The sequence below is a fragment of the Podarcis muralis genome, chromosome 2 (genome assembly GCF_964188315.1).
Source record: "Podarcis muralis chromosome 2, rPodMur119.hap1.1, whole genome shotgun sequence".
NCBI lineage: Eukaryota > Metazoa > Chordata > Lepidosauria > Squamata > Lacertidae > Podarcis > Podarcis muralis.
The window spans coordinates 77,923,539-77,947,698 of record NC_135656.1 but is presented as its reverse complement, the minus strand read 5'-3'; the positions used below and the strand labels follow the sequence as shown (position 1 = coordinate 77,947,698).

The 24,160-nt window shown below is 41.7% G+C and overlaps 1 protein-coding gene across 1 annotated transcript in view; it reads left to right on the top strand.

Moving 5' to 3' along the window:
* EFCC1 (EF-hand and coiled-coil domain containing 1) overlaps positions 1–24,160 on the top strand; it is a 64,131-nt gene that overhangs the window by 1,934 nt on the left and 38,037 nt on the right. The window contains 1 exon segment of the mRNA XM_077924852.1: positions 1,679–2,088. Coding sequence (XP_077780978.1) covers positions 1,679–2,088 — 410 coding nt within the window.

Genomic DNA, 24,160 nt, shown 5'->3' with positions numbered 1-24,160 from the left:
CCATTTTTGCTGTTTTATTTATAAGTGATGATAGGTTGGAGCAACTCTTTTGAAAATGGAATATAATTGTTTTAAATAACATTTAAAACTCCTGCCTGTGCAACAGGACTTCCTTCTTCCCTCCCCCCTTCCCCAGCTCTGTCCCAGAGGGTCCTCCAGCTCCCTGGAGCAGATTGTGAGGAGCTCCACTGCACAGGCCAAAGCCTATTCTCATGCATGGACACCACTGGATATAGCCCAATAAAAATAAATAAAACAAAAAAATTCCTTCCAGTAGCACCTTAAAGACCAACTAAGTTAGTTCTTGGTATGAGCTTTCGTGTGCATGCACACTTCTTCAGATACTTCTTTTGACTATGGCAGACCAACATGGCTACCTATCTGTAACTAAAAATAAATAGTCATAAAAGCAGCTTTATCCTGTACTGATGTGTGGGTATATTTACCTTGAAAAGGTAAACATAAATACAAATTCAAAACAACTTAAGTTTGTGTTCATAGTGATGATACAGTCTGCACTTCTACATTTGGTGCAACAAATCATAGTATGGGTAGCCTGATGCACTTCTGAATTTCTGGCAAGCTATTACATCATAGTGTTTGTGACTTTGTGAGAGTCAAAGGTACACAGAATACACTCTCAATTGTGTGTTCCGCACGTTTGTTCTTGTATGGCTTCTAATGTGTTCATTGCTTAGCATGCTTCATAATGACCAACCTCAAAAATTGGTTTTAGTACCATTCTCCTAAGAGCCTAAGACCCTCTTGTTCACGGGTGTATGCCTTGATCAGTTCTTTTATTACAAGGAAGCCGCCCCATGTATTGGAATGGAGCTGGGGAGGGAAAATTTGAGTACAGTAAGCCCACAACTTACACACTTAACTACAGGACATTCAGCTTTGCACACTTGACTCTTTTTTGTAATTTGTTTAAAAAGAATAATAATTGGTGGCAGGCGTCTGGGGGGGGGGGGACTTTGGCAATCCCACCTACCACTGAACCCAATATTTTTTGACCATATGTGATTTTGGCTTTAGGTGCGATCCCCGAAATGTGACCCTGTGTAAGTTGCGGGCTGACTGTATTCATATTAATGTAAGAAAACGTAATGTACGGTAGTCACAGGTTTGTGCATGGGTGGTTTAGGAAGGAACGTAAAATGGCAGCAGTTTGCTTTCCAGCCTGTAACCATCACAAAGCCGTACTGTTTCTGTTCCACTGCAGTTTGCTTTCCACCAAATACTAGGTTATTTGTCTGACTGCCCACTATTTAATGCTACTGTTTGATGTAAGCTATATAGCATACATTGTTTTTACATTTCATTTACATTAGAAATCAATGTTAAAAGAATCCATTAATTATGTGTTGTTTGGGGACTTAAAACAATAGTGATGTTAGCAAATATAGGTCATATTTGCTGACTGATTTCCATTCGTGACCATAGACTAAGATGCAAACTATAACAATTTCCTTTCCTTTTCTTGTTCATTGGAAATTTCTGGCATCTATAGGTCTATGGTTCAGTCTTTGTGGTACTTTAGCCTTGTTTGAGACCTATATGAGCTGGACTTTCTAAAACATCATAGACTAAAGTGAATTTGAAACAAATCTGCTTGATTAAAGTGTAGCTTCTTTCCTTCTAATTTATATTTCTGCCTCTCCCCTGTTGATTGTAGGTAGGATTGTGGAAGAGCCATGCTAACCATAAGAATAATGGGACCTGTTTTATAAGCAACCGGAGACAATTAGCTAACAGTCAGTCCCAGACTTCCAAGTGCCTTCAAAGTGTTCTAAAAGAGGTTGAATTAATCCGAAGTTCTAGGGATGGACAAATTGAAGAAGCAATTAGGTTTAACCAAGAACTGGAAAAAGAACTGAGGAATTCTCACGAAGCTCTGGTCACCCTGGAAGACTGCAACCGCAGTCTAAAGAGAGAGCAAGCGGAAATGAGGAAAAAGGTTGAAGAAGCACGGTATGCTGTCCTTAACAGCCTTGGAAAAGTAAAGGAACTCGAAGCTAAAGCCCATAAAATGCCACAGCTGCAGATCTATATTCAGCAGCTAGAATCAGAGCTACAATATTATAGGTAAGCCTGAAATCGCCAAAAATAAATATCAGATGCAGCGTATATGTGTGGTTTGCAAACTCAGTTGTAAACGTCTTCTAAAATGTGGTGGGTAAAGAATTGGCCTCTACCTAGTTATTTTCTTAGTAGGGACTCTCAGCAAAGCGTCACTTATCTCCCTTCTAGTTAAGGCCACAGCAAGTATGATTTAGTGGGAACAGGAAAGGCTATCAAAGAAAAGCCCAACACGCCATTGACAAAAATCAGCAGATGTTAACAATCTAATTTAGGAGACATTATTAATGGTCTTGTGGGAGTTGATGTTTAGAAAAGGCAACATGTAATCTAATGGGAGAGGCTGCGGGGGGGCGGGGCGGAAACCACCAGCTGGTTATCATTAAGGGCATTGGTTGCAGGCTGCATTTTAGCTTTATGTGAATATTTGTACAGCGCTACCCATTGGGATTCCTCATGTTTTGGCACTTCATAACTTCTCTTTATGCTGTTATACCAAATATTTTGGGCCACGCTTGAAGAAATTTTCTCTAGGAAGTCAAGAATGGTCATTTATATTGCTGTTTTTTAGGTTAGGCAACAGCTGCTTTGTCAGGATGATCTTCTGAAGTGAACTGCATTTGTGGGTTTGTCCATTTAAAACTAGTTTTAAAACTTGAAACTTAGTTATCAATATATTCACTGATCAAAACGGCAGTACGATGTGATATGTGCTAGCATCTCGTTTTGTATATAGTTGTGAGCAATTATTCCCATTTCCCCAGTCATGATGAAAAGAGCTAAGTGATCCTGAGAAAGGGGATCATAACACTACATGGATGTACTATGGAAGCTTATTACAGTGCAATCCTATATGTATGCCTAGTCAGAAGGAAGTCCCATTCAGTTTACTGGGACTTGTTTTCCAGGTAAGTGCATATAGGATTCTTGCTTTAATGACTTGACTTTCTTTGCCTTACAGAGGTGGGGTGAAAATTTAAGAAGCAGTGAGCCACCTCTGCTTGAATTGTCGAAGGGCTGTGGCTCAGTGGTAGATCGTCTGCTCTGCATGCGGAAGGTCCCAGGTTCAATCCCTGGAATCTCTAGGATGCCTAAGAAAGATACCGGCTCCAAACCCTGGAGAGTTGCTGGATGTTAGCGTTCGTAGACAGTGTAGTGACAGATGGACCAATAATTTGATAAGGCAGATTCCAATGTTCCTAAGTAATTTGACATACTAGTATCAAGAAAGCCAGTGTGGTGTAGTGGTTAAGAGCAATGTACTCGTAATCTGGGGAACCAGGTTCGCTTCCCTGCTCCTCCACATGCAGCTGCTGGGTGACCTTGGGCTAGTCACACTTCTCTGAAGTCTCTCAGCCCCACCCACCTCACAGAGTGTTTGTTGTGGGGGAGGAAGGGAAAGGAGAATGTTAGCCACTTTGAGACTCCTTCGGGTAGTGATAAAGCGGGATATCAAACCCAAACTCTTCTTTTCTTCTTAAGTCCTAAAGATCTGCAGTGGTGCATCTGATTGTATTAGCTGTGCATTGCCCTTCCAACATAACCGTAAAGGAGCTTTGAAATTTATTTATGCATGCAGGCACACATTTATTTATGCACACATGCATGCACATACATTGGGGCTGTGTTTGGCACACTTATTTGCAGATGCAGTACATTTTTTAGGACTGGACTGTAAGTGCCATTAGTAGACTATAAATGTCTGCTTATAGTCCTTTTTTCAAGGATCAATCCTTTCTCATGGTTAAACTCAGTTCATTGATAAGCACCCTTAGGCTCCATAGATTCTGGAGAGACAAGCATCCATAGATATGTGTAGAATTATGGCTAGTGTTTACTACTGTAAAGAAGGCATTTTGCTGCTTTGTTCTGTGCTCCACGGGTAAAACCAGATGATGACCCTCCAAGACAAAACGAGCCAAGGTCCATAGCTCTCATTATTGCTGACATAGTACACTTGGCTCTCCAAACAAACTTAATAGTGACACCAATTGTGGATAGTACCGATTCCATGCCTGGTAGCCACTAAATAGGCTTTCACTCAAGACGGACTAAATCAGACACCAAAGCCAGAAGCAACTGAATAGACGGCTTTGCATTTTTTAATATACCTGGGAGCTCACTTTACCGTTTTTCTTAATAATGAGAACAATTACAGCATTAATTTGTATGGGGTATATCTGACCAAGCATGTTGTACTGAAATCTCATACAGCCCTAATGTAAAGAGGGTTGAGGGGGGTTGTGGGCCAAAGATCTTTTAGTTGGTTATTTCCAGTGTTTTTTTCTAGAAGAAAACACCTCCCTCGTTCTCTTAGAATGGCAATGGCACCCCGTTGAGAAGTGCCGGAATTGAGTTCCGGCTGAAAAAAATCCCTGAAATCCCTGAAAAATTTCCAAAGTGGCCTAAAGTGCATTATGTTCTTAGACCACTCAAACATACTATATATGTGCTAGATGCATTTATACAAGTTATTCAAAAGCAGAGATTCTGAAATCTCTGAGCAACTACAATAGCCATTTCCCTCCGTAACCTGACATTTCCTCTCAGTCGGCTTACAAGAGTTCCAACTGAGTTATATGGGGAATCAAAGCTATTGTGTCCTGTAATTGTGAGGTAAAAGAAGTTTTAAAAATAGCCCAGTGCCATTTTTATAAACATTGTATACATTCTCATCTAGGGGTCTGCAGTAATGAAAGAGTTTGTTAAATGGTTGGGGTTTTTTAAAAAAAAGTTAATCAAAGCTTTTGTCATTGGCAAGTGGATTCTTTGGACTTTCATCCCAATTTTAAGCACATTTCTTAAAATTTAGTTCCATTAATTTTAGTGGTGGACATTTTCCAGTGCTGTGTAGAATTGGGGCACTGTACAATTGTCAGAAGTGGGTGTTGACCAAGAATGCCCTTTGCGTCATTGTTGGGAGAAAAAAGGCTTGCAGGTGGGTATGTACTGGCCTCGGTATTGAGGACTGAAGCTCAGCTCTAGAATCTTGCAAAGTTGTTTTTCCATAGTTTAATGGTGCATGAAATTCATCTTTTAAGAAAAGGGAGATTAACTGGTTACAGATCAATGGGAAATGAAGCCTGGGCTTGCCCAGGGAACACTTCAGAGAGCTAAAGCAATATGACAATCTATGGCTGGAGTGTTTTATGTGTGCAGCATGTGAGTAAAGACATGTTCCTTGTATTAATGATCAGCTCCTGGTAGGAGGAAAATGTGAAAGCGTGGGATTTGGGAAATTCAGACTATGGCTTCCAATGCACAGTGTAGCAGGGCCCATAGAAACCTGGAATCTTTACTTCAAAAGAGAGAGGAAGTGAAAGAGGAGGTTTATGTGTAATTTAATAAACTGTAGAATTGTGGAAGAAATTGTAGGAACCAGAATACTGTATGTGCTTACCTCTGTATCTAGCTAGGGCAGGTGTGGCTCAGATCTCTATTCACACTTTATTATTTGATGAGACAACTCTTCCCCTTCCCTTCCTTCTTTTTTCTTTTTGGAAGCCCCTTTAGAAGCTTCAGAATTTAATGGCAGAAGAGGGGAAAGGAAACAGGGTACACAAGAGCAGGCCATGCTTCCTATCCTGTGTGCTGCTTTGTTCTGATGCCCAAAGCGAAGAGAGGTGTTAAGCTTGTTTTGTATTAACAGCTTGCACATTTTACCACTGACGGAGTTTCAAAGTTTATGTTTTCAGCTGTTCTTCTGGCCGTTTTAAAGACTTGCAGAAAGCAGATGCGATTGACGCAGTCACACCTCAAAGCCCTCCAGAGCCCAGACCTGTGCTTCCAGCCTATAGTTGAAAACATTCTGTTTGTTTTAGCTTTTGCTGTTTCTTAGAAGGCCATCAGTCACTGTTTGCAGCTAATCCTTTGATTATTAGATTGTCTGCTGGAACTTCAGCCTGGGAGTGAATTACCCTTGTATTGGCTGGAGGCTGCATTAACCTGAGCTGGATAGGACACAGTGAGAGCTATATAAAAGGAAGCACTCCGTGTTTCAGGGGTCGGGATCATGTTTCTCTGAAGTGGGCCCAGGGGCTGATAACCTTGTTTATTTGTTGTGCTGAGAAACGAGGTGAAACTAGAGCACTTTCATGAAGAATGTCCATGGAAAGCATTAATTATAGCAAAATGTTTCCATTGTGGTTTTGCAGCACAGGAGCAACACCACCGCTGCTACCTAAACTGGGTGCACGCCATACATTTAAAGCACATGGCTTCCCCTGAAGAAACATGGGAACTGTAGTTTGTCAAGGGTGCTGGGGATTGTAGCTCTGAGAGGGGTAAATGACACCCGTTTGCTCAGTCCACATGGCACTGAGGCAGGCTGGAGGACAGAGTCTGAAGAAAAGATCACGTGTTCCCTTGTCCATCAGATGGGAACTCTAGAACCAACATTTTTGTTATCGTTTCTGTTGTGAAGTTAATTTATTTGAGAATTTACCCTTCCATGATGCTAAACTGTGAATATGTTGCAGGAGAGTCGAGTGGTACAATTCTACCCTAGTTTTCCCCCACCTTCTTTAAATCTTGCTGTTCTTGGAGTTTGTCTTTCACAGCATATGTACAAAAGTTGGTTATAGCATGAAAGCAAGTAAGTATTGCCTTGGAGGGACGCGGGTGGCGCTGTGGGTTAAACCACAGAGCCTAGGACTTGCTGATCAGAAGGTCGGCGGTTCGAATCCCCGCAACGGGGTGAGCTCCCATTGCTCAGTCCCTGCTCCTGCCACGTCAAAGTGCAAGTAGATAAATAAGTACTGCTCTAGCGGGAAGGTAAACGGCGTTTCTGTGCGCTGCTCTGGCTCGCCATAAGCGGCTTAGTCATGCTGGCCACATGACCCGGAAGCTGTATGCCGGCTCCCTCGGCCAATAAAGCGAGATGAGCGCCGCAACCCCAGAGTCAGCCACGACTGGACCTAATGGTCAGGGGTCCCTTTACCTTGCCATCCACGGAGACAAATCTCTCGAGTACTCTACCTGTTTAAAGTTTCATGTTGGAAGTGGTCACAAATAGCAGTAGGATTAAGGAGTTTAGGGGAGTCCTCAACTATTATTCCAATTTAATTTAAAGCCAGAGGTGGGCAGAATAGATGGGAATCTACTGGTGGATATCTGGGTGATTTGTGCAGTCTTGTCAAGGATTTCTTGCTTAATTGTTCAGCAACAGCAGCAACTCCCCCACCCCAATTTAGGTTGCTGCAATTAAAAAAGCTTTTTTGGGGAAAAAGAATGGATTTTTGTGAGAAAAGACAGTGAGCTCACTTCTGCCACAGAAGGACAGTGAGCACACTAATTTGTATTTGGCTTCTGTTGGTGAACCTGTGAGTTCTAGGGGGGAAAGCAAAGTAGATCTTGCTAGCTTGCAGGCATGTAGACGTTACTAGCTTAAAACACAGCATGCTCCATTACATCGTTTCTGATGTCATGATCTCCACTTCCTTGATCCGAGAACCAAGGTCTGCAAGTTTTCTCTCTGATCCTTAAGGGCTCTCAGTTGTTGTGCCATTCCTTTCATTGTATTAAGAGAATAGTCTGCCTGAGTTCCTCTGGTGGCTAGCTGCCATTTTGGAAGCACCTAGAAGAAGAAGAAGCGTTTGGACTTGATAATCCCGCCTTTCACTCCCCTTAACGAGTCTCAAAGTGGCTAACAATCTCCTTTCCCTTCCTCCCCCACAACAAGCACTCTGTGAGGTGAGTGAGGCTGAGAGACTTCAGAGAAGTGTGACTAGCATGTGGAGGAGCGGGGAAGCAAACTCGGTTCGCCAGATTACAAGTCCACTGCTCTTAACCACTACACCACGCTGGCTCTCAGCAGCTACAGCAGATGGAGACCTCTGGGAGGCATTTTTATATTTTAGTCTAAAAAAGTCAATAAGATAGGAATCTTTACCTTTGCCTACTTCTGTCAGCACAACGTACCCAGAGCTGCTGTTTATAGGCAAATCGGCATACGCAGGTCTTTGTTGTGGGCCAGAATTGGTCAAAATTTTGAGGAGCTCCACCACTGCATGTCTTTCGACAAGTTCTGCCTTCTTCACAAATTTCATTCCTTAAATTTCTTTTCAGTTAATATATTCAAGGAGGTGTCAAATTTTGTCTTCTCTCAGAACAATTCCATACTATTTTCATCTTACTCAAGTGGGACCTGAAACAAGATGTTGAAGTGTGGAGTACTCCTGTCCAGGTGTACTCCATACCCTTTCCCAGGATACTCTGCAGAGCTGGACATTTAATGAGGAACGCTGAGACACATGCCTTAGGCAGCAGATCACAAAGAGTGGTGGATTATGCCCAGCCTATTTGCCCACCCATAGACCTGCCCTGACTCCCTGCTGCTGCCACCAACTCTGTGACTAGCTACTACCTGCCCCCACCCCTGTGGCTGTTAGTGCCATGGCAGCTGTCACCACCTCCACTAATAATCTCCCTCTTGGACAGGCACCCCAAACTCGGCCCTCCAAATGTTTTAGGGCTACAGTTCCCATCATCCCTAGCTAACAGGGCCAGTGATCAGGGATGATGGGAATTGTAGTCCCAAAACATCTGGAGGGCCAAGTTTGGGGATGCCTGCTCTTGAATGTGGCTGGATGCCATATTGGCTGCATAAGGATCTATACTTGGAAAATGAGTTAGCTATTGGTTTATATAATTTACTGATAAATTGACAATGGTGCTGTGGGCATGGACGTTTTGATTGCTGTATTTAAAGCTGAAAGAGAAATGTGGAACTGGGAAATGAAAATATGAATACTTAAGAACAGCTGACGCGGCTACCATAAATACAATCACTTTCAAGGTTAATGGGAAAACACACTGAATGGCTGTTGAGCTAAGCACAGATTTCTCGTTTTTAGTTTGACATTTCAGCTGTTTACAACAAACCTCCAACCTTTTCTAGTTGATTGCACCTCCCTTCTTTTTTTCTTGCCACCCTCATCCCCTCCATTGTTCCCATGGTCTGAGTGTAGTTTATAATTAATTTGCATGCTGAACATCAAAAAAGAAAAAGTGATTTCATGATATGTGAGTGCATTTTCTGGTCTGTTAACTTCAGTTATAATGTTGAGCTGTAAAGAGAGTATCCATTATACTAAGTTATCTAGAATAAGGGATAAGAGTGTATTATGTGTGAGCTAATCACATTTTCAATATGCCAGCCTTATCTATTGTTGTCCTTATCTGTTTAACATGACAACTGGACAAAGCAAAATCTACCCTTCACAAGCCTTTTCAGTTTTGGAAATTTTATGGAAGTTGCATTTTGTTACACAGCGTGTTATTTTTAGGTAAGATTGCTAGACTTCTAATTAAATCTCCAATTTTCTCATTTGTTCTTTGTAAAAAAAAGGGGGGCTGGGGGGCATTGACTTACTTGGGTTGGAGCAATTCCATGGAAGCACAATATAGTGTCACCCACTGTTCATTCAATCAGTTCTACATTTGCACAGTCTGAGAGATTCCATAAGCCTGTGTGGGAGCTGTTCGTTGCACATATTGTAACTGTCACTTAGCAACCTGCATTGTGATGCACACCTTCTCTGTGCTAAATACTAAGGCTGTGGAGCATGAATGGAATGGAAAACGGGGACAAAAAAACATTGCAGGCCAAAGGATCAAGGGAATTTTGTCACAGTGTGTGTGGTACATTCTTCACCATAACAAAGAACCTTACAAGGTTCTGCCTTAAAAAAAAGAGAAAAGAATAAAGTATGCATATATCAAGAATTAGAATGCACACCATGTATATTTATTTCTTTTTCTTTTGTTTTCTGAAAGCCATTTTCAGTTTATTTGCTTTTATAACCGTTGTACTTTGTTTTGTTTAGTATTTTAAGCTAAGTTCTATTTTGCGATTAATCATGTACTACCAGTGCATTGGGTTGTATATGATGTTAGTTGAAATAGTCCCATTTAAATTAATGGACGTTGCTAACTTTGGTTCATCAAGTTCAGTGGGTCTTCTCTGAGTAGAACTTAGCTGGATACAGTTGCCTGAAGATGATAAGTAGCAAGGTCCAGTTACGTTTCTCTGTTGACTCTATGGCTTGTTGTATTTTTCTTCAGGAAGCGATCTTATTTATGCAGCTGATGTTTCCCATCTTACATGTGTGAACTGGAACTAACAGTGATACAGCATCAGAAACCTAAATTTCCATGTTCTTAGCATAAAACAAACACATACTTCACTTCTACTAGGAATGTTCCAGTTGCCAGGTTCATCGTATGCGGTTCTGAACGTTTGTGGTTTAGCAACAGAGTGCAACTCCTGGTTTGTGATATAAGAATATAAGTAAAACAATAAAAGCCTTTCCAGGCTTTAAGCATTTTCATGATACCAACTGTATCATGCTGAATGCACTTGAATAGTATCAAACTACAAACACATGGCAAGTTGATGAAGATTATAAATGAGTGGAGCAATTGCAATTGCCACATTGCATTGTAGAATACCAGCTCTGCAAAACTACTGAAAATTTGCACCCCTCTTTTAGGCAAGTACTGCCTTCTTGTTTAATAACCAAGGAATTTTAGCACTCGCATCTCAGTACCTATAGTCACTGAAAGTTTGGACATTCCCTGTAACATCTAATCTTCGTGTCCCTATTTGTGCAGCTGAAAATGATCCAATAATGGCTTTTAGCCCTGATTAAACTTTGAGAAGTCTCTGATAAGTTAATGCTCAAGAGACTGGGAACACACACAGTAGATGTGCATGCTATTGATGGAGATGCTCCTGAGTTTCCTGGGTGTACAGAATGCTGGACCTTGGGCCAAATGCATAAAAGTGATCCATATGGTCTTGTGATTGAATGGTCCTTTGAAAATGCCTCTTTAGAACCTACTGAACGCTTCTATGTGTCTGTGACAAGCTATGGAAAGTTCCCACTTTCCAGGTACTAGCTGACAGCCCCTATCATTGACATGGATGATAGAGGTGCTAAGTACTAGGTAGCAGGTGGCTTTGGAAAACCTCCAGAGATTTTTTTTATTTTTTGCCACAGAACAAGATGAAGGTTGAGTGCTCTGTTGTGATGGAGTGTTTGTTTTCATAGTGCAGTGATTTAGTGGCGACTCATGATGTCACATTAGTCATAACACAGAGAAATTGGCACACAGTGCGTATCTGCTCTGTTTTTTACTCTCTACACTTGACACGACCCCCAACCCAGTATACTTGGCAGTTGTTCATATAACACACTGGAGGTATTTAGTAAAGCATGTTGTGAGGTTAGCCAACTTTTAAGGTCTGGGAGATTTGAGTTTAGCTACTGGTTGCTTGAGTTAAGAATAATTGAAAATTCTTCACAGCAACCCAGTAAGTCTAGCATTGTGTTTAATGTCAGACTTGAAAGAAGCCGTTGAAGATGAAAACCAGCCTTTGGCCACCTGGTGCCAGCCAGATGTTTTGGAAAGCTGATGTAAACAATCCAGCTTCATGTAAAGCAAAAGCATCAGCTTATGCTATTTTGGATTGTAAATAAGAGAACACGGTGCCTAGACTTACTTACAGTACTTGGCAATGAAACTTGCTGCAGAATTAGGTGGAGGAAGTTGAACTCAAGACCCTATGCATGCTGATAGCACTATATAAGTAATGAAAGTAATATTGGGATTTTGAAAAGGAACAGGACCAACTTCTGCACGGGAGCAAAGAGGATGTCTTTGGCAACTTCTACCCAAGAAGCCCAAAACAAGATCTAAAGACGTTGGTCTTTCTCACAAACAGTTGCATACACACAAACCAGGCTGCACATGCAAATGTTGGCATCCGTTGAAGCCAAACTGCTGCGTTAGCACCAAAGTGACCTCCCCGGGGTGCAAGGCTGGGCAGTGTGTATGGAGGTCCTAGGCTGCCCAGACAACAATTCTCTTAAAATCGTAAGGTGACTTTTCATAAAAGAAAAGTGAGTTGCTGTGGAAAGGGATGGAGCCAAAGTTCATTCTCTTCCTCAAAATACTCAATGGCAAAGTCCAGATTCTGGGTTTTTCACCTGCTTTTAAATAAGCGTGATAGCCCGGTTTGCATGTTTATCTCTACAGTGGTACCTCAGGATAAGTACTTATTTTGTTCCGGAGGTCCGTTCTTAACCTGAAACTGTTCTTAACCTGAAGCACCACTTTAGCTAATGGGGCCTCCTGCTGCTGCCGCGCCACCAGAGCACGATTTCTGTTCTCATCCTGAAGCAAAGTTCTTAACCTGAGGTAATATTTCTGGGTTAGCGGAGTCTGTAACCTGAAGCGTATGTAACCCGAGATACCATTGTATTCTGGTAGCAGGAAGTATACATCTCCTCTATCCTCTCCAGCCCCTCAATTCCTGTTTTGAATTTAAGCAGGTGAACTTGAGGGTGCAACATTAATGAATTTGTGAATCATCAGGCAGGTCTATACAGGCTGCTATTTTTATTATTGTGTGAGTTAATTCAATTTCTTCTCTTTTCCACTCAAGAAACTCTTAGCTGGCTGCTTGCATCCTGATTCTGGCTTCATTTCTGCCCTTCAGTGGAGCTGGAGTACTTTATGTTATCCCTATGATTATTCTGTTTCTTCCTTCCTTTGAATGCTTTGTTTCTTTTCTCTCATTTCTTTTAACATAAAAAGAATACGAAAAAAAGACAAATCCAGAAATAGCAGGGCAGCATCTTCAAAAAGGGACATGGTGTAGAATTTCATATAAATAAAACACTACGTTTTGCAAGAAGATGGATTGTGCAGGGATTCAAATCTCCCAGGATGTAGAGTAGTATTAATCATTGGCGAAGTGTTCTTGAGTGGACAAACCGCATGTGAACAAATCATTGCAGGGAATCCTTATGGGATGATACCTATCAGAAAAGCTATTATGAATGTGCACAGATAGAGGTCATGCATTGGGAAATGGTACTGGAAGCAGAAGAAACCACATTTGCTATTTTCTCCATTCTTATTCTAGTAGCTTGTGTGCATGTGTGTTAGTTAATGTTTGGTCGGATCTGGTAGTAGCACACAGCAGAGGTCATGCACTGGAGAGCCCATGTGGAGTGGTGGTTGGAACTAGGACCTGAGAGGCGAGAGTTGAAATCCCAACTCAACCATGAAGCTTGATGGGTGACTTTGAGTCAGTCAGTGTCCCTCAGCCTAATCCAGGCATAGGCAAACTCGGCCCTCCAGATGTTTTGGGACTACAACTCCCATCATCCCTAGCTAACAGGACCAGTGGTCAGGGATGATGGGAATTGTAGTCTCAAAACATCTGGAGGGCCGAGTTAGCATATGCCTGGCTTAATCAATCTCATAGAGTTTCTAGAAGGATAAAATGGGGGGGGGGGCTCTCCCACCACCTGCAATTAGGTAAACTTGGCTCTGCTGGGAAGAGAAGCCCCTTGCTTCTGGGTGGGAGGTCTAGCAAGCTGTCTTTGATCACAGCCCTCTGAAACCTGGTGCCTGTGCTGACAAATATCAAAACACAAACAGCTGTTAAATTAAATGGGCAGTTGCTAGGAAAATAGAGAACTTTTCTGTGACCAGACCCAATATTGTCATACACACTGCCCCCTTCCAATATGTACCAAACAAAATTCTGCTTATTCAGTCTCTTTCTCCTGCTCTCTAGCTGAGAACTCTCACATTTTCTTATCTTAGAAATCTTGGGCATTTTCTTTTTTTAACTTGGAAGCTTATCACGATCAGGCTTGAGAAGCCATATTGTAGACAAATCATGACAAAAAGTATATAATTGATTCTGAAGTGAAATTGGAGCAGACCCAGTGAGCAAAGAACCCCCCCCCCCCCAATTGGAACAGTTTCCTTAAAACAACTTAATTTAGAATATTGATTTTGCCAAAGACTCTAAGAGGTTGTGGACCCACTTGCAGCGTGCCCCCTAGGCAGAGTCATGAAGTGATAATGGGTGGAACAAACTTGACACAACTTTCTGCAGTTAAGACTCGGCCACAACTTTATTGATTACAGATTTAGGTAGGCTTTGGCATAGGCATCGGGTGTGTATCCTATATCAGCCTTCCGTGGGAAGGCTGAAGTTTGGACAGGGTCATGCCTGGGTTATGGACCACCTCAAGACACAGGTCAACTAAGCTGGTCCTCCCCAGGCTGATTCCAGAAGTTCTATGGCACTTCTACACCCGCTTGGCTTCAGGACAGAAACTTCAACTCAGACTCCTTTACTAGGGTACCCTGAGATTGGTTATAGATGCAATAGCACCTGATATTGGACTGGGGGGAAAAATCTGTGTTTTGCTTTTGTAAAGCAAAGAACACAAAGCATCCAATTCCACAAAGATCGCCTCCTGTCTTCCTATCCCATGCATGCAAATCTGATTAATGGATTAAAGTCTGACTGATACTGGAGATATAGCAGTTAACCTTTTAGATCATTTAACAGATCTGAATGTCCTGTTTGCCAATGTAAAGAAACTTTGTTTTTGATGAGAGCCAAAAGTCATTGGTGTACAGCCTGCACGCTTTCTGACTGCGAGGTACCCTGATGAAACTTTAATGCCATTTGTCAACAGATATCCTTTTATTGTATACAGGAAACAAGCAAGAGTTAGATAAGCTAAAAATAATCCTCGGGCTCAGCAGGGGCTGCATTGGAGAAGCCCACATGTGGAGGCACAGAACATTATATGTGGAAGAGACTTCTGAGCTGATCCCCCAACCTGTCCCTCTGTCCCCTCGGGGTTCCTTTATAGAGGAAGAAAAGACGATAGTAAAAGGCCGGCGGGGAGAAGAGAGTGCAGTTTGGTTCATTACTGTGAAAAAGAAGCTGTCAATGTGTCACTTTCTTTCATTCTTCCTCCCTTGCCAGGCCTTTCTTGATCCAGGGAATGGAGACTTAAATCAAACAGTCAGGATGAATGATGAAACCGCACAGTGTGTGTAAAACAAAACAAAGAAGAAGAAGAAGAAGAGGGCAACCAAGAGCGGGGCTGGATGTGGGGCACCATCTGGAGGCAGTGGAGAACAGTCCGCTGATTGTTTCCTTTATTTCGCTGAGGGCAGAGTCTGGTAGTTGAAAGGCCTTGGTGGGGAGGCATTCCCTTGTCTCTGTGTAACAAACAATAGCCAGGCCTTGTAAAGCCCTGGTATCTTCGAAGCATAGGTACTGTTTTTTTATGATACGATAAGAGACCAGAGGAGCAAAGAAGTCGCATTGCCTATCAGCCTTCTAGGTTGGAGGGACAATGCCTTCAGTTTTTAAAATGGAGCCTGATAGGTCCTTCTGTGTAGACTCTTCCTTGTTTTTGTTTCTATTTACAGTCGTACCTCCGTTTACGTAACCCTCTGGTTACGTAAACTTTGGGATGCGTACGTGGCAAACCCAGAAGTATTTTACTAGGTTTCGATGCATGCGCAGAAGCGGTCCTCAGGTTGCAGAAACCTTGGGATCTGACCGGACCTCTGGAAAGGATCCCGTCCGCAACCAGAGGTACCACTGTACCTGTACAGTGGTACCTTGGGTTACATACGCTTCAGGTTACATACACTCAGGTTACATACAGACTCCCCTAACCCAGAAATTGTACCTTGGGTTAAGAACTTTGCTTCAGGATAAGAAAAGAAATCATGCTCTGGCGGCATGGCGGCAGCAAGAGGCCCCATTAGCTAAAGTGGTGCTTCAGGTGAAGAACAGTTTCAGGTTAAGAACGGACCTCCAGAACGAATTAAGTATGTAACCAGAGGTACCACTGTATTTATTTTGCAAAGACATTGGTTCTACTGGGCAGATGATTGACCTGCAGCACCAACAGGTTTCTTGCAGCATATGTAACCTGGTGCAGAGGCACATTTAAGGGAGTGCAGCCCATTTGCCCACACTGGGCACCGAGTCGAGAGGGTGCAGCAGTAGGCACCGCAACAATGTCTAATGACGGGGTGGGTGCCAAATTTTGGCATCTCAGGGCGCCGCTGAAACTTTGATACCCAAAATCTGCCATTTCCTGGTGCCCTCCTTGTTCAACTTCTACATTTCCTTTTAGTCCAAAACATGTGGAAGGCACCAGGCTGACAAAAATTGGTATATGCTATAAAGATTGCTTTATGGAGATGTTGCAAAATATACGGTAGTCTCTTTGCAAAATCCTTTGCAAGTGCAATGTATGTTCTAAATTGCCAGTGGTGCTAATCATAATGTTTCCAAATAAATAAATAAGCACTGAAACCTCCTTGAGAAAATGGGGTTGGGAGTCTGGGCCTCGCAACAGAAGAGGCCCCATCTCCGGTAGCCACCCACTTAGCCTTTGAAGGTGCCTGAAGCTAGGCCTCAAATAATGTCTCAGCAGGTTAATACAAGCAGCCCTCCCTCAGTTTGCAAAGTAGTTCATCAGGAGTGTGTCACTTCCAGACGTAAGAAACACTAAGATTAGAAGCCTGTTGGTGAAGTTGCCAGAATCTCTTGTGTGTTGTTTGGAGATCAGGACTGTTAATTTACCTTTGTTTATTTTTATTGTTTTCTGACTGTTTTTAATATATTTTTCTGGATGTTTGGGGTTTTTGAAGTTTTGAGGGGTTTTTTAAAAAAAAATTAAGTTGCTGAGCTACTTGGAATGCTTCTGTGGAAAGGCACACTATAAATGTGATAAATTGAACAGGGTATTTTTTTACCTCTTTTTAATGCATCTGTTGATACCACAATGAACTGTGTCATTACGCAAATATGGCAGTTCTGTGGCTCATAGTTTCCTCAACTGTGTGCGGTCTAAACTCCCCTCATTATTGTTCACAGCCTGCCTCCACTGAGCAACCAGCAGAAGGACTTTTCCTGTGTTTACATTCAGCTTCCACAAATCCTAGCTTGTCATTACTTAGCAACAACTGCCATTTAAAACAAACTTGTAAGTTTCCAGCCAAGCTATTTCCAAACCATGGCTTATGAAGCTGGCTTGTTAAACTAATCCAAGTTTGATTTAAACCACAAGCCCTGGTTTGTACATAATAACAAACCAGGTTTAGTGGATATTGAAAGTAAACACAATAGTAGGATCCTCCCTTCTCTCTCTCTCTCTCTCCCTCCCTCTCTCTCTCTCTCTCTCTCCCCCGCCCCGTGTGTGTGTGTGTGTGTGTGTGTGTACATACATGATCCCAAGGTTTGGTCAGACTTAGTCTGGCTCACACATGTAGCACTAACCTATGGTTTAGTGTTTTGTACAAAACAGCCCATTGATTTGAGTACTGCATTTGGTTTTCTGTTTTCAGCTTTTTTATTAAAAAAATAAAATAAAGGCCACTTAAAAAGTAGCAGGTTATATTTAACTTCCTTGTATCTTTTATTTTTTTTTCAAGATTTGAGGAAACTCATTTAAATTCTTTCTTGCCTAGATTAAAGGCTCCATGGTTAGTACTGTTAAAAGGATGAAAGAACAAACATTTGCAATGTATTATTTTATTCATCTCAGAAAATAACTGAAAAAAATTATATGCACCAGAGCTTTCCATTGTGTTGTTGGGTTTATAGTTTCCTGTTCTCTTTCTGTGCATGTCCCTCTCTGTGTGTGAACAAGTCATACATACATATATATATATATTCATAAAACAGATGTATGTATACACACAAAATATTTGTGTGTGTGTGTGTACACATTCTGTAGACAGATGAAATATGGTCCACTGGCAATTTATTCTGCATAATTTTGGCTGTGTTCTTTGCAGCATATTTATTAATTTATATCTGCTAGAAAAAGCTCTGATATTCCATATATCAATATGTTGTAATGGACATTGGCTACACCCCCCCCCCCAATGGCATGCATGGTTTTCTGCCTCTAAACAGGTTTAAAGATCTGGTTCAACTTTCCTTCAGGAGACAAAATGATAATTTCTAAATGTAAAAATGAAATTCCTTATTATTTTAAGGTACTCATTCTTGAGATCCGTGTTGGTGCATATATATATGCGCACCGAGATCCCTGTTTAGGGCAAGTCTTCTTTGGTGAGAGAACCACAGTAGAGATTTAAAATCACAAAATATGCAGCAAAGTAAAGCGTGGAAATATAGGTTGTTGGACCTTTAAAATACGCCCTTCCAAGTGAATTGCAAAATGTCCCCTTAAAAAATTTCTGTCCAAAGTTTTCTCATCCCTCAGCATAGGAAAAAGACCACATGCTTGGTATGTTAAAAATTGGTTTACTTACAAACTCTTCAAAGGTCAGGTTCATGTGCTGCAGAAAAAGTTGCCCAGGCAGTAGCTAGCTTAGCTAGAAGTGGTAAAAGTTCCTAGTTTATTGGTATGGGAACTCAAGAGAGGCTTGTTAAAGCTATGTGGCTGGAAGGAGCAGCTCAGAGCTCACACACTGAAGTTCACATGTAGACTGGAGGAGAATAAAGCTTGATTACCCAGCTCCTCCAAAGGTGAGGGGAAGCGGACATAGCTAAGCCTGGCAGCTTACTTTATGGTATTAACTCTGTCATGTGTGACTTAAGCATGATGGTTATACGAGTCTGGTTATCCCACAATCCAGAGATACTGTTAAGTTAAAAATACATATTTTTAATACATACATGTAAACACACACAGAAATAATGGTCTGGAAAGAATAAAAAGAAAATCTAGAGTGAGTCTGGAATCCAGGCAATGTGCAAAGATATCAACTGCTGCCTTTGTATTAAATGGCAAGAAGCAATAGAACTGAATTCCAACCAGCATTTTGTTAGTACCTCACTCCAAATAAGCTAGCTCAGTTACTTCATGTAGATACAGTGGTACCTCAGTTTACAAACGCTTCGGGTTACAAACACTTCAGGTTACAAACTCCACTAACCTGGAAGTAGTTGCTCCGGGTTGCGAACTTTGCCCCAGGATGAGAACGGAAATCACGTGCCAGCAGCGCGGTGGCCATGGGAGGCCCCATTAGCGAAAGCACGCCTCAGGTTAAGAACAGTTTCAGTTGGGAACGGACCTCCGGAACGAATTAAGTTTGTAACCCTAGGTACCGCTATATTAAAAAACAAAATGGGGGACAAGCCAAAACCCTGTGGGGACACCATAGTGCAAAGGCTATGGCATCAAACCATAGCCCCCCCCCCCCGACCTGACAGGCCCAGAACCACTGCAATACACAATGCCTGAAAGGCTCCAACTTAACCAGGCAGAATAATTTAACAATCTATGGTATTTAAAGCAGCTGAGAGGCCTTATAGGTCAAAAGAACATCAGAAGAGCCTACAGGATCAGGCCAGTGGTCATCTAGTTGAGCATCCTGTTCTCACAGTGACCAACTAGATGCCTATGGCAAGCCCCAAAGCAGGAACTGAGCACAACAACACTTCTATCCTATGGTTACCACCAACTGGTATTCAAAGACAGACAAGCTCCCTTTAGTGGAGTTATATTTTAACTAATCAGCCACAGCGGTCTTAGTCCCATATCCCGGCCAAAAGCCCAATGGAAATAGGTCTAGATAATCATTAACTGTGATGTGTCCAGAGTTGTGCGACCACCACCATATATTTCAGCCTAGATTATGTGATTCTAATCACACTTCTATGAAAGCTCTGAACTTCCTAGAATATCACCTGCAGGTGATGTTTTAATTTCTTCGGAACGATTTGTTTTGGCCATCCTTACATTACGGTCATGTTCAGTCACGGTATCTTCCTGTTTCCCATCTTTAGAAGGTGGCTGCCTCTCTATTTCTTAGATATGTATAGCACACCATTCTTCTCAAATGTGAATAAATGTTCCATTGCTATTTCTGGGCGAACCCTTTCCTACCCATCTTCTAGCACTCCTAATTTTTTGCTGTTTTCAATTATGTTACTTAAAACCTGGAGTTGTCTTTAAAGTTGTTTTGTTTTTGGAATTTGTATTGCATTTCTTGTGTTGTTTCCTTTTAGTTAGGAAATGTAAATTGCTTTGAGATTTCTGTTGAAATGCGAAGCGGTATGTAAAATTAAATAAACGTTATTTCTAAAACTGACACCTGCTTTCACATCCTCAATCAGAGGCTGAAAGTTATATACAGGCAACTCCCCATTCACGTGCATTCAGTATGTGTGTGACTGCGCATACATGCATTGTGCCCAGCCCTGAAGTGACTCAAAAATATCACAGAAAGGGGTGGGGTGGGCAGAACGGAGTGTTTGCACACTTTTTCAAATATACGTGTTTTAACTTAAACGCATGTTGTGCCTTGAAACCCCCACATAAATTTGGAGTTGCCTGCATGCATATGAAGCTCATTTGCTAAATTCATACCATCTAACATTTTGAGGCCAATCTTGCACTGCACAGTGCCCTTGGTGTGCCTCAACAATCTGTTGATTGCACAGAATGAGATGCATGGGGAAGGTTTAACGTTATAATTCAATGTGGTGTAAAAGTATTGCAACCTTTAGAAGTTTGGGATAAGGTTTCACTCTTATGTGAATGGGGCTAAGTTCTTCCATGCCCTAGTGAGATGGATGGTCACCTGTGGTGCCTTAAGAACAAAAGGTTACCAAGGCTGTTGATATAATTAAAAGTTCATTTAGTCCTGCCCTGAGGAAGTAGATAGATGTGTGGCTCTTAAAATTGGATTTCCACAAGAGAATGCAACCCCACACTGGTTGCAGCCCAAACCTCAGCAGGGTGCGTGCATTTGCTGCTGTGTTCACTGGAGTTGTTAGTCTGGAGCAGTTCTGAATTCTTATGCCTTCAGAATCACAATGTGAACTTGTGTACTATGGCTTCCATATGGAGGAACCTCTCCTTGGCAGCTGTTACCACAGTGTGCCTTGTTCATGGGCAGCAATTCGCCACATGGATCAAGCAGTCTTCATACCCCTTCAAACATCCAGAAAGCAAGATGGTATGAGCATTGCCAAATCTGCATGTTGAGCCACTGTACACAAATGATTTCAAGTGTCATATACATGTTGGTCATTGTGTGCAAACCAGGCCTTAGAGAATGCCTCTAGACATCTTGAAACAAGTTTATATATGGTCATTTCCCCCCATGTTAAACTCTAGGCAATGATGGCAGAACCCTGCAGATAATATCTGGGTGGAGTGGTGATGGAGAGGGGTTATATTTTGTGGGACAGGGATATTTAATGCTTATTGTGAACATTCAAGATGAGCTGCTTATGAAGTATTGCTTATGTGATGCTCCATTGACTGTGCATGCAACATAGAACAGGAGTTAAGTAAAGATATATTATTTCATGGCAGGTGAGTTGAGCATTTCAAATGAATGCATGCCCCACATGATATTTAGGACAAGTCTATTGATTTCAGTGGAAGCACATGCAAGAAACCAGTTTCACCTATAGCTGGGTGTAGTATATAGTAAGTCCTTTATGAATTGAGAGACACGGTCAGCAATAATGTTTTTGGGAAAAGCCATATACTATGGGGTGGCTATCCTAAACATTTCCAATACATAATCTATGAACCACTACATTAGCATGCATTATTGTGTATAATGGTCTCCCAAAATCTGATGAGAGCTACTAGTGAGTCAGTTTGTCCAGTCTCTGTGAATAAATAAATACAAATCTTTAATATAAGTATAACTCTTATTATTCAGTGGGACCATGAAAACAAAGAAACAGCCTGGAAGCTCTATAATATATAGTTTCTTTTTTTAAAAAAGTGCCTTTGGGTCCCTCCAGCCCCATGTATAAGATCACAGTCTGGGTTTATTATGATACTGTAAACAGAGGAAGTGGTCTGTCTATTCAGCTAATAACTACGAACAGCTGGCTGTCTAGTGTCCCCTGATGCAACTAAAGCTGGAAACAAAAAATAAATAACTTATGTCCGATTTCCATCCTGTATGGGGCCACCATTTTGTACGTTCCCATCCACTGCCATTAAACTTTATGTGTCCTTGTAGTGTTGTATCATGCTGGCTAGAACAGCTATAATGGGAAGATTCCATGAACTTGCGAAATTGCTTACTGAACAGCCTTTAACACAGATCACAATGCTCAAACTATTAACCTGATAATATATCAGCAGCCCTTCACCAACACCACAGACTGATACATGACTTCCTTTAATTTAGCTCTTTTGGTAATTTCATTTGTTGTTCTTATTATTATCCCTACTATATCTTTTCTCCAACATAATTGCCTCACTGTGGGTTTTCCTTATTCTGTAGCCTCCTTTCTTACTCGTTCTGTAGATGAAGAATATGCTGGGTTTTTTTCCAAAAGTTGGAATTTATTTGGGGCAAAACAACCTCTCAAATAATTAGCAGGAGATGCAGATGCAAGGAGACTTTTGTCTTGGAATCCTATTAATGTTAACATTTGAATTCTAAAGTAAAGTGTGAGGGAAAAGTGAAGCTTCTGTTGTGCTGTCCAACCCCCACTACTGACAACATCTTTGACTTTAGAATAAACTAAATTGCAAAACTGACACTTCCCCCACCATCTGGAATTTTATTGCTTGGTATGGAGAGCCATTGCTGTGTTAGTTCTTTGAGCAAGGTGTAGAACAGGCAATGTTATGCACCAAATAAAGTGCCTTTTTATTTGATCTTATTTGATCCTGCTGATTTTCTCATTGTTGTACATTCCTGCTGTGTGGTATGTGTGTGTATATATATATATATATATATGCAGGTTTTGGTGTCCTCGGGTGTCTTCCCGTGTAAAAGATGGGGTGACACGGGAAGACACCCGAGGACACCAAAACCTGCATTCCTGTACCCGTGAAAATCTACGAAAGCATATATATATATATATATATATATATATATATATATATATATATATATATATATTGCTTTCGTAGATTTTCACGGGTACAGGAATGCAGGTTTTGGTGTCCTCGGGTATCTTCCCGTGTAAAAGTTGGGGTGTCTAGGCGACGTTTCGACGAGGTCTCACTCGTCATCTTCAGGCTGGTGCTTTCGGCTTCTTGTTACTGGAACAGAGCAGGATCTCAGTGTTTGAGTTCCTATAAATACTGTTGAGGAGGTGTGGCCTCCTATGTTCTGGGCAGAGAGGAAGTTCCCAGGCTAGTGTGCCTTTTCTTCTTTTGTTCCTTAATTGCTTGAGGGATATCTTGAGTGATTTCTTGAGTGATATCCTGAGTACCACTTAGGTGGGTCATTAGGTGTGGATTAGTTGCTAAAGCCTTTGTGTCTTGACCTCTTGAACTTTGTGAAGAGTTTTTCTGAGAAGATGGGTGTACTACATTTAGTTGTGCTCTGGCTTGGCTTCGTGTATAGGGGCGAGCTGTGGTTTTGTGGCCTGTGCCAGCCAGATCTGTGTAGGGATTGCAGGGGGGTGCAGCATCCGGAGGTGCCACCATGGTTTGGCTACTGGATGGTGTCTGTAATTTATCTGTGGAGAGGGTCTGGGTTTGGGTCTGGTGTGGTTGATTGGTGATGGCGTTCTGTGTGCCTCTGGATCTGGTGTCAGTTTTTGTGGGGAGGGCTAATTTCCAGATGTCTGGCAAGCGGGATGTGTCGTCACGCTTGTTCATGTTGTGAGGGTGTTTCTCTATCTCGATGGCTTCCATGATTATTCTCTTGTGGTGATGTTCCATGTTAGAGAGCAATTTGGAATCTGCAAAATTAATTTCGTGTCCTGTTTCTTTCATGTGTTGGAAGAGAGAGGAAGTTTTTTCTTCTTTTTTGACGGCATTCTTGTGTTCTGCGATACGTGCATTTATTCGTCTGTTTGTTTGTCCAATGTACGTGGCTGGGCAGACTTTGCAGGGTATTTCATAGACCCCTTGGTTTTCCAACTGGATTTTATCCTTGGGGTTTCTGAGGATATTGGCTATTTTTTGGTTGGCGCAAAAGGCTGTTTTGATATTGTGTTTATGGAGGATTTTGCTAATTTTATCTGTAGTGCCCTTGATATAAGGAAGGAGGGCCATGCCATTGTTTTCTTCTGTGTCTTGGTTTTTGGGGTTAAATATATATTTAATCTTGATTGTTGTTTCTATTTTTATCACTCTGTGAATTGTACAAGCCACCCGGAAAGCTAGGGTGAGCCCCATGTAAGTAAAGACAGCTCATTTTCAAACAAAATTCAATCTGCCAAACCCCAAAGAAGGGCACATTTGATGTACTGGTTAGAGTGACAGACCCTTGTTGATATTCCTCCTCAGCAATTGGGAGCAGAACCAGGCAATGTTTG